The 11910-nt window shown below is 42.0% G+C and overlaps 1 protein-coding gene across 1 annotated transcript in view; it reads right to left on the bottom strand.

Annotated features, from left to right (window-relative positions):
- The window catches only part of LOC140198774 (low-density lipoprotein receptor-related protein 2-like), a 359184-nt gene that overhangs the window by 62994 nt on the left and 284280 nt on the right, over positions 1-11910 (bottom strand). The window contains 2 exon segments of the mRNA XM_072259784.1: positions 8643-8786; positions 9773-9904. Coding sequence (XP_072115885.1) covers positions 8643-8786; positions 9773-9904 — 276 coding nt within the window.

The following is an 11910-nucleotide window of genomic DNA, read 5'->3' on the forward strand; positions in this document are numbered from 1 at the left end:
GGGATTTTAACATGCGAGTGGATTGGGAAAATCAGGTCGGCACTGGATCTCAAGAGAGAGAATTTGTAGAATGTCTGCGAGATGGCTTTTTAGAACAGCTTGTTGTTGAGCCCACTAGGGGATCGGCTGTACTGGATTGGGTATTGTGTAATGAACCGGAGGTGATTAGAGAGATTGAGGTGAAGGAACCCTTAGGAGGCAGTGATCATAACATGATTGAGTTCACTGTGATATTTGAAAAAGAGAAGCCGAAATCTGATGTGTCGGTATTTCAGTGGAGTAAAGGAAATTACAGTGGCATGAGAGAAGAACTGGCCAAGGTTGACTGGAAAGGGACACTGGCGGGAAAGACAGAACAGCAGCAGTGGCTGGAGTTTATGTGAGAAGTGAGGAAGGTGCAAGACAGGTATATTCCAAAAAAGAAGAAATTTTTGAATGGAAAAACGATGCAACCGTGGTTGACAAGAGAAGTCAAAGCCAAAGTTAAAGCAAAGGAGAGGGCATACAAGGAAGCAAAAATTAGTGGGAAGACAGAGGATTGGGAAGTTTTTAAAACCTTACAAAAGGAAACCAAGAAGGTCATTAAGAGGGAAAAGATTAACTATGAAAGGAAGCTAGCAAATAATATCGAAGAGGATACTAAAAGCTTTTTCAAGTATATAATGAGTAAAAGACAGGTGAGAGTAGATATAAGACCGATAGAAAATGATGCTGGAGAAATTGTAATGGGAGATAAGCAGATGGCAGAAGAACTTAACGAGTATTTTGCATCAGTCTTCACTGAGGAAGACATCAGCAGTATACCAGACACTCAAGGGTGGCAGGGAAGAGAAGTGTGTGCAGTCATAATTACGACAGAGGAAGTACTCAGGAAGCTGAATAGTCTAAAGGTAGATAAATCTCTCGGACCAGGTGGAAAGCACCTTCGTGTTCTGAAGGAAGCAGCTGTGGAGATTGCGGAGGCATTAGCGATGATCTTTCAAAAGTCGATAGATTCTGGCATTGTTCCGGAGGACTGGCAAATTGCAAATGTCACTCAGCTATTTAAGAAGGGGGCAAGGAAGCAAAAAGGAAATTATAGACCTGTTAGCTTGACATCGGTGGTTGGGAAATTATTGGAGTTGATTGTCAAAGATGAGGTTACAGAGTACCTGGAGGCATATGACAAGATAGGCAGAACTCAGCATGGATTCCTTAAAGGAAAATCCTGCCTAACAAACCTATTACAATTTTTTGAGGAAATTACCAGTAGGCTAGACAAGGGAAATGCAGTGGATGTTGTATATGTGGATTTTCAGAAGGCCTTTGACAAGGTGCCACACATGAGGCTACTTAAAAAGATAAGAGCCCATGGAATTACAGGAAAGTTACATATGTGGATAGAGCGTTGACTAATTGGCAGGAAACAGAGAGTGGGAATAAAGGGATCCTATTCTGGTTGGCTGCCGGTTACCAGTGGTTTTCCACAGGGGTCCGTGTTGGGGCTGCTTCTTTTTACATTGTACTTCAACGATTTGGATTATGGAATAGATGGCTTTGTGGCTAAGTTTGCTGACGATACGAAGATAAGTGGAGGGGCCGGTAGTGTTGAGAAAACCGAGAGTCTGCAGAAAGACTTGGATAGATTGGAAGAATGGGCAAAGAAGTGGCAAATGAAATACAATGTTGGAAAGTGTATGGTTATGCACTTTGGCAGAAGTAATAAATGGAAAGACTATTATTTAAATGGGGAAATAATTCAAAGTTCTGAGATGCAACGGGACTTGGGAGTCCTCGTACAGGATACCCTTAAGGTTAACCTCCAGGTTGAGTCGGTAGTGAAGAAGGCGAATGCAATGTTGGCATTCATTTCTAGAGGAATAGATTATAGGAGCAGGGATGTGATGTTGAGGCTCTATAAGCGCTGGTGAGACCTCACTTGGAGTACTGTAGGTAGTTTTGGTCTCCTTATTTAAGAAAGGATGTGCTGACGTTGGAGAGGGTACAGAGAAGATTCACTAGAATGATTCCGGGAATGAGAGGTTTAACATATGAGGAACGTTTGTCTGCTCTTGGACTGTATTCCATGGAGTTTAGAAGAATGAGGGGAGACCTCATAGAAACATTTCGAATGTTGAAAGGCATGGACAGAATGGATGTGGCAAAGTTGTTTCACATGATGGGGGAGTCTAGTACGAGAGGGCATGACTTATGGATTGAAGGGCACCCATTCAGAACAGAAATGCGAAGACATTTTTTTAGTCAGGGGGTGGTGAATCTATGGAATTTGTTGCCACGGGCAGCAGTGGAGGCCAAGTCATTGGGTGTATTTAAGGCAGAGATTGATAGGTATCTGAGTAGCCAGGGCATCAAAAGTTATGGTGAGAAGGTGGGGGAGTGGGGCTACATGGGAGAATGGATCAGCTCATGATGGAATGGCGGAGCAGACTCGATGGGCTGAATGGCCAACTTCTGCTCCCTTGTCTTATGGTCTTAAACGGTTGTCACCCTCTACATCGTTGGCACATTAAGTATCTTTCACCATCACATTTCCTCTTCCAGTTCCTGATGCGAATGGTATTGACAATGTGGAGTTTGTGATGGTTTGTCTGCAGATTTTAGAACTGGCTTATTTATACTGAAGTTATTGATTCACTACGGTGATTTCCAAAGAAGCAAAGGGCGTGAAGCACAAAAGAACTGCTAGTTCACTTAAAGCGAATGGCTTAATGAAACAGTAGAAACTGCTACACTGAAAGCTCATAAGGTTAGGAATGTGTAGCTACGAGAAATATTTAAGTAAAATACAGAAATTGATGTTACCTATGTGTATTGTCGTGATGCAAAAGTTGCTGGAGAATATGCAAGTGTGAAGAAATGGAGTGATATTTGGAAACTTGACTTTTAAAAGTCTAAGTTAGCAAGCAAATCACATATAAATGATATGCAAAATCTCTGGCAATAAAATCCTTCATTACCCGCTACAGGCCTGCTGTGCAGGTAGTGGGTAGTTCATTATCCTTAGAACAGCTTCAGGTTTGCTTACACTTAAAAATTCAGTGAGCACATGTTGTTGTCACTGGGCAAAATGGTGCACAGCACAAAATTTTTGCACACACTAGCCATTACAAATTAGAGGGAACATTGCTTCTGAGTTTCCCCAGTGTGTATTGCTCTGGCTTTTCAGCATCTGTAAAATCTCCTGTGTTTAGCCACAGTGCTATAGAATACAGCTTCAACATTCAATGCTGCCAGTGCTTTCATAACTTCAGATTACAAGAAGTTACCACTGTTCAACATTCACCTACATTATAATAAAGTTCGAAGTATATTTATTTTCAAAGTACATATGTAGTATACAGCCCTGAGGTTCACCTTCCCACAAACAGCCATGAAACAAAGAAACAAAAGAAAACATCAAACACCCAGCAAAAAACCTCTCGCAAACAGCAAGAAACACACAGAACCTTAAACATCAAACCACAGAGTCCTTGAGACAGGCTGGGAATGTTCAGTTTAGCATTGTGTCGTTCACTGACTGCAGGCCGCAGAGCCAGTCTGCCCAGATCAAAGTCGCATAAAATAACTAAAAAAAAGGAGTAACCAGAAACGAAAAACACATCCAATCCACAAACCGTGTCAGTTAAACCTTGCTCAAGACCTCCCCTTTCCTCCCTCCCTCCCACCTGCTGGAATATGCTGGAGTCAGGGAGAGTGGGAGGGAGGGAGGTAGGGAGGGGGGTAGAAAGGGGGGGGTAGAGGCAGGTAGGGAGAGGAAGGAGACAGAGGGGGCAGAGAGGGGGGAGGAGAGAGGGGAGAGAGAAGAGAGAGAGGGGAGAGAGAAGGGAGAGAGTGGGGGAGAGAGAGAGTGGGGGAGAGAGAGAGTGGGGGAGAGAGAGTGGGGGAGAGAGAGGCAATTTATAGCAGTTAATGAACCCACAAACTCACGTTTTTGAGATTTGGGGGGAATCCAGTTCAGTAAGGGAAAACCACATAGCCACCTCATCAATATCACTGGGCAACAAAGATTTTGTTCCCTGAATACTTTTGTTCGTGTCTCGTGGATTTTGGGCTACTGATCATAAAAATCACCATGGCATTTCCCTATCATGCACTAATTTTAAAAAAAAACCTATATTTATTATTTCAATTCATAATTCAAGTTAATTAAAATGTTGCTACAACGTAAGTTGTAATGTTTTCTATCTAGTCCAGACAAAGTGGACGCTGCATGACAGGAGAGATTTTAGGAAGGCTATGTATTTCCATGAAGGATTTCAATGTTTGAGACAGATATTTTCCAGAATAACTGATGCCCAAATTAAGGAAGGCATTTTGTTGGTCATCAATGACAGGCAATTCGAAGAACTTCTAGCGGGACCAGAGAAAATCACATGGAAGGTGTTCAGGGATGTTAATGAACACTTTCTTGGCAACTACAGAGCACCAAACTATGTGCAGCTGGTTGACAACATGCTTCAAACACACAAAACCAGGAAATGAACTTGCCACTAAAGATTCATTTTCTGTATTCCAATTTAGACTTCTTTCCTGCAAATCTTCGCACTGTCAGTGATGGGCACGGTGAGGTTTCACCAGGACATTGCGGTCATGGAGAAACGGTATCAGGGCAACTGGAACCCATCAATGCTGGCTGATTATTGCTGGACACTTGAGAGAAGCCTCAGACATTTGGTACAGATGAAAATCATCAACAAAACATTTTTGGCTTAGTTGGGCTATTGCAAAGCATCAGCACTGGTGTGCAAATAAATGTATTATCTTGAATAAAAGTTAATTGTTTGTTTCCCAAATTCCAGGTGATATGAGCAATCTGACATTATATATGTATTCAGCTTCAAGCAGTCTAACATAAAATAATTTCTGAGGAAGTAGCACTTTTGGAAAAAAAAATGTTGTCCAGTGTGGTTTTAGTAGATTTAATCACATCCCTCTCCCCTAAACCTCTGTGAAATCTATTTCCCACAGGGGTAAAATCCTCTTAGTTTTCCTAAGACTATAAGATACCTAAGTCTGTCTGAGGCCTCCGACGGTCAGAGTAGACCATGGATATTGCGTCCTAGGCTGTCTAGGTAGGCAAGCCTGGGCAATAGCAAGCTGTTGCCCATGTAGCATGCTCCCCATCTCAACGCAACTGAAGAACCCAAAGGAACAGAGACCGATACAGTTTGGTACCAGCAGCATCGCTGGAGCTGCCAGTCAGCATTGAACTCAATGTAGGACTGCCTTAGGAACACCAGCTCTGGATTTTTCTCTCAGGGTTTACTCCTGAAGCCTTCCCCATGAGTGAGTATAGCCACAAAGCAGCGGAGGTTTGAGATCAGAATTTTCCTTCTCCTAGATGACCCGTCAACCAGTGACTGGTTTTAAGGTGCCAGTAACCCAGCAATACCTTTTCCATCCAGTAGAAGTGGTTCCACTGGGCTTAGTAGCTGAACCACACGCGAAGGCCAGGAGCTGTATTTGGTTGTCAGGCTATTTGAGGTGCGTGGTTTTGGAGAATGTAAAAGGTGGTGGGAGCTTATCCCCACTACATATCCCTGACTATAACAACCTTAAGGAATCTGATAATGGCAGTATGCCAGTAACATTAAACCTGATTCTGACTCTGAACCTGTGCAAACTCTTGCCCTCTGTTGGAGCTCTAACAGATTGTGCATTGTGAAGTGTACCATTGAGGGAATGTGCTGCGGCTGCCTCTGAGGGCTGATGTGTGGACAGGGGTGGATGGTGCAGCAGCTCAGTGCCAAGATGTAGGCCATTTCTGGGAATCAACAACAGTTCTTTCCCTAAGCTGCCAGGAACCCATCTTCGCCCTTTCTCTTGTCGGTAGAAATGGTTCTGCTAGGCTTAGCAGCTAAGCCATACACGGAGGCCAAGAACTGGGTTTGGATATCAAAGGCTATTTGAGGAACACGCCATCAGGAGCATTTAATAGGTAGTGGGAGCTTGTCCCCATTACCACACTATGGTTATAACAACTTAGACACATATGAGCAGAATTAGGCCATTTGGCCCATCGAGTGTACTCCGCAATTTCATCGTGGCTGGTCCATTTTCCTCTCAACCTCAACCTCCTGCCTTCTCCACATAATCCCTTCATGCCCTGACTAATTGGGAATCTATCAACCTCTTCCTTAAATATACATATAGATCTGGCCTCCACAGCTGCCTGTGGCAAAGAATTCTACTGATTCACCACTCTCTGGCTAAAGAAATTCCTCCTCATCTCCATTCCAAATGGACATCCTTCTATTCTGAGGCTGTGTCCTCTGGTCTTAGACTTCCCTGCCATAGGACATATCCTCTCCACATTCACTCCAAGGAAAACATACTGGATATTTTTTTGCTTATTCCCAGAACTAACCAACAGATTTCTAATCATTGCATACAGAATTTTAATCTTTGTCACTGTGGAAGACACTAGCAGTATAGTGGAAGTTCTGGGTGTCAGGCATCATGAAGTGTGTGAAGTTGCCACTACTAGAGAGACGGTTCTTGGGAAACTGAAAGGTCTGAGTATAGGTAAGTCACCTGGACCAGATGGTGTACACTCTACAGTTCTGAAAGAGGTGGCTGAAGAGACTGTGGAGGCGTTAGTATTTATCTTTCAGGTATCACTCGATTCTGGAAAGGTTCTGTAAGACTGGAAAATTGCAAGTGTCACTCAATTCTTCAAGGAAGGAGAAAGGCAGAAGAAAGGAAGCTATAGGCTAGTTAGTCTGACCACAGTGGTTGGGAAGATGTTGGAGTCGATTATTAAGGATGAGGTCTCAGGGTACTTGGAGGCCTGTGATAAAATAGGCAGTAGTCAGCATGGTTTCCTCAAGGGAAATTCTTACCTGACAAAATTGTTGGAATTCTTTGAAGAAATAACAAGTAGGATAGAAAAAGGAGAATCGGTTGATGTTGTGTACTTGGATTTTCACAAGGCCTTTGACAAGGTGCCACACATGAGGCTGCTTAACAAGCTATGAGCCCATGGTATTACAGGGAAGATTCTAGCATGGATAATGCAGTGACTTATTGGCAGGTGGCAAAGAATGGGAATAAAGGGAGCCTTTTCTGGTTCGCTGTCAATGAGTGATATTCCTCAGGGGTCTGTGTTAGGACCAATTCTTTTTTTGTTATATGTCAATGATTTGGATGATGGAATTGATGGCTTTGTTGCAAAAATTTGCAGATGATATGAAGATAAGTGGAGGGGCAGGTATTTTGAGGAAGTAGAGACACTACAGAAGGACTTAGACAGATTAAGAGGATGGGTAAAGAAATGGCAGATGGAATACAGCGTCAGGAAGTGTATGGTCATGCAATTTGGTAGAAAAAGTGAAAGGGTAGACTATTTTCTAAATGCAGGAAATACAAAAAACTGAGGCGCAAAGGGACTTAGGAGTCCTTGCAACACACATCAAAGTTGCTGGTGAACGCAGCAGGCCAGGCAGCATCTCTAGGAAGAGGTACAGTTGACATTTCAGGCCAAGTCTCTTCGTCAGGACAATCCTGACGAAGGGTCTCGGCCTGAAACGTCGACTGTACCTCTTCCTAGAGATGCTGCCTGGCCTGCTGCGTTCACCAGCATCCTTGATGTGTGTTGCTTGAATTTCCAGCATCTGCAGAATTCCTGTTGTTAGGAGTCCTTGTGCAGGATGCCCTAAAGGTTAATTTGCAGGTTGAGTCTGTGGTGAGGAAGGCACATGCGATGTTAGCTTTCATTTCAAGAAGACTAGAATATAAAAGCAAGTATGTAATGTTGAGACCTTATAAAGCATTGGTGAGGCCTCACTTGGAGTATTGTGAGCAGTTTTGGGCTCCTTATCTTAGAAAAGATGTACTGAAATTGGAGAGGTTCAAAGGAGGTTCACAAAGGTGATTCAAGGACTGAATGGCTTACCATATGAAGAGTATTTGATGGCTCTAGGCCTGTATTCACTAGAATTAAGAAGAATGAAGGATATCCTAATTTAAACCTATCGACTAGTGAACAGCTTTGATAGAATGGATGTGCAGTGGATGTTTCCTATGGTGAGAGAGTCTAAGACCAGAGGACACAGCCTCAGAATAGAGCGGTGCTCTTTTAGAATGGAGATGAGGAGGAATTTTTTTAGCCCAAGAGTAGTGAATCTGTGAAATACTTTGCCACTGGCAGCTATGGAGGCCAGGTCTTTATGTATATCTAAGGCTGAGGGTGATAGATTCTTGATTAGTCAGGCCATGAAGGGATATGGGGAGAAGACAGGAGATTGAGGCTGAGAGGAAAATTGAATCAGCCATGATGAAATGGTGGAGCAACACACACAAAATACTGGGGGATCTCAGTAGGTAAGGCAGCATTTATGGAAAAGAGCACAGTTGACATTTTTGGCCAAAACCCTTCAACAGGATTCTGACCCTCTGCTAAATGGTCTCAGCCCAAAACAACGACTGTTTACTCTTTTCCATAGGTGCTGCCTGGCCTGCTGAGTTCCTCCAGCATTTTGTGTGCATTGCTTGGATTTCCAGCATCTGCAGATTTTCTCTTGTTTGTGATGAAGTGGCAGAGCAGACTCGATGGGCCAAATGGCCTAATTCTGCTCCTAAATCCTATGGTCTTATGGTATTCTCTACTATATTAGAGCCCAATTCTAACATTGTTTACATACTGAGATCTGGATCTTCTGTGTCCCAAAAATAGTCAATGGCTTTGATGTTCTCTTCATTATCAACATAGTCAGTGTATTGATGAAGTGTGGGATTGTACCGCCGAATTCGTACATTGTCTGGCAAAAGCAGGATAGGAGGATCTCCTGAAAGTAAACAGATGAAATTAATAACAATTCTATTATAATATCAACAGCATGAGCATTTTACCATGCAAAAACCACTCTTGGGCTGGTTGACTAATACTTCCATTCATCTTTCTTTTCTTTCATTCCAAACAAAGGATGTCATTGGAAACTCAATGATTCATTGTACATTTTTTAATAAAGTACGTATGCAGTATACAACCCTGAGATTAATCTTCCACAGACAGTTATGAAACAAAGAAACACCATGGAACCCATTCAAAGAAAACATCAAACACCCAGTGCGCAAGAAAAAGGAACAAATCACGCAAGTGGCAAAAACTTAGTTAAAAACACAGATTATCAAACTACAAATCATAAGTTATTGATGCAGACTAGGAACATTCAGTTTAGTTCAGCTAGGCCAAATCTGAGCACTAGCAGGATAAGACAAATCAACATGAAACAAAATAGAAAAATATATGATCTCTAAAACTGCTTTGGTGTGGGTAGGTATGATCTTTCCTGCTTGAAGTTCAATGCTGTTGCTAACCAAAGAGCTCATACTAAGTCTTAACACTGAATTTAGGCTTAATTTTCATTTGGATGTGATGTTCCAATGTCTTCTGTAAATGGACATCTTGGACCTCTTCTGTAAATGGACATCTTGGACCTCTTCTATCATGGAAAGTCTTCTGAGGGTTGACTTAAGAGAGGTCTTTAAAAAGAACGGAATTGATTCAGAGAGAATGGTGGGGGTGACTGTAACTAGTCTATCAAATAAGAAAGAAGTCCAACAGAGAATTTAGAATTAATTGCTCTTGCAGAAAGGTGGAAAGAACATGGGAGTTCACTATCCAAGGTCAAAGAGAACACCATCAATGCATTCAAGTCTAGGCATTACATGATTGCAAACACTGCAACTTCACTATATTCATTGTGTGCCAAAGGCAATGTTCATTAACACAGTGATTGATATAGAAAGTATAGTAAAAGATTGCATTTACCTGTGACAGCACATTGAGTACCATTCTCCTCAGCAACAGGTTCAAATCCCTCAGCACAGAAACATGCATAGCTTCCTTTGCTATTTTTACAATTGTGAGGACAGCTGCCAAAAATTTCACACTCATTGATATCTGAACAAGAAAGGAAGATGTTCATAACTTACACTTCTGTTCTTCATCTACAGTATGAATAAAGCTGGCTCCCAATCAACAGTGGAAAGTTCCATTTGTAAGACAACCTTATTAACCCAGAGAAGTGAACTCTTTGCTGGATTCATTACCTATTTACTAATAGGGAATCCAAAATGCTACAAAGCATTCATAATGTGAATGAGAATAAGAGATTACATTCATATAACATACAATAGCAGATAATACCAAGAGACTCTACAAGTTCAATATCCATGTACCCCCTATCCAAAATGCCAAAATCCAATTTTTTCAAGCACTGACATGATGTCACAAATGGAAAATTTTACAAGGCACTGGGAAGATTCCTAGGAGATACACAGGTCTCTGCACACCACAGACAGTTCTGAGAAGTGGCCTCACGTGAACAGAAGTTCATGAAAAATAGAAAAACACTGCATAAAGTGAAAATGAAGATCTTGATTGTGTATCAAAAAGAGTGAATTTGTCAGTATTGGGTGAGAATATGCTTCTTAAATGGTATGCTGATCATGAAACAAACAAAAATCTATCACGACAAACTGAAAATTGAAGGTAATTATGAATAGGTTGAAGAAATTTAAGTAAAGGCACGGCATTAAACTTCTAAAGATTTAAAAAATTCTAAAAGTCAAAGTGTCTGCTGATCATGAAGCAGCAGAGAAATTCATTGAAGAGTTTGGTTAGATCGTTGCTAATGAAAGTCTAACAGCAGAAAATGTCTACAATGCTAATTGTTTTTAAATTTTACATAAAACCCGAAAAAAGTAAAATACAAATACAGTGTACTGTAAAGTTTTAATCAAAACACAGCATCATGGGTGGAGACTGGAAGCCTGCTGTTGTTTGCTGTTGTGTTACCCTGCATACATTATATTTTCATTATATCAGTGTATGTTGTAATTTTTTACTGTTAAGTACAAGTGTGTGAGGAACAAATGCAAGACAAAGTCTGCACATAGATTCAGAGTGGAAATGATAGCAATTCCTATCTATATTACTACATACTCCAAAATAAAAAAAAAATCCAAAATCCGAAATATTTGCACCCCTAAGCATTTTGGATAAGGTGTACTCAACCTGTACTGCATTACATTAGGACTCGTGGTCTGCAGTTCGTTGAGCTTTGGATGAGCAAGAAAAATTAAAAGAGAATTCCTAAGTTACAAATTAAAACACAAAGAAATATTTATCAGTGATGGGGTAAAAACAGGAACTGAGAAGATGTTATAATTGCAGGATTTCAGAAATCGCAGAGGGATGTAGTCTGGAGGAGGAGGAGTCCATGGAACTATCTGAAAATAGGGATGACAGTTTTAAAAACTGAGGATTAATAAAAAGAATATGGAGTTAACTAGTAAACCGTTCATGTGATTGCCACTTCAAAGTTGGTCCAATCATATAGTGTCCAAGGGATTGGATGTATCTGGCAAATTTAATGTGATACACTGCTTCTCAATGGATGGTAGGGAGAAAAGGGAAAGGGGGAATGATGTTTCTCTAACATATCACATTTAGCATCCTAATTCTGGTGTTAATTTCTTTCAGAGCTTTACCTCTGCTTATTATGTAGTAATCTTCTCCACACTATTGAGAATTCTGTGCACTCCAACTCTACTCCCTGGTCCACACTGCTGAGAAGGGAAGAGAGGAGGAGGAGAGAGAGGAAATAGAGAGGAGGAGAGAGAGGAGGAGGGAGAGAGAGGAGGGAGAGAGAGGAGGGGAGAGAGAGGAGGGAGAGGAGGAGAGGAGGAGAGGAGGAGAGGAGGAGAGACAGGGGAGGGGAGGGGAGGGGAGGGGAGAGGAGAGGAGAGAGGAGAGGAGAGAGGAGGGGAGGGGAGGGGAGTGGAGAGGAGGGGAGGGGAGGGGAGGGGAGGGGAGGGGAGAGGAGGGAGAGGAGGGGAGAGGAGAGGAGAGGAGAGGGGGGAGAGGAGGGGAGAGGAGAGGAGAGGAGGTGAGAGGAGAGGAGA

Source organism: Mobula birostris, chromosome 6 (genome assembly GCF_030028105.1).
Source record: "Mobula birostris isolate sMobBir1 chromosome 6, sMobBir1.hap1, whole genome shotgun sequence".
NCBI lineage: Eukaryota > Metazoa > Chordata > Chondrichthyes > Myliobatiformes > Myliobatidae > Mobula > Mobula birostris.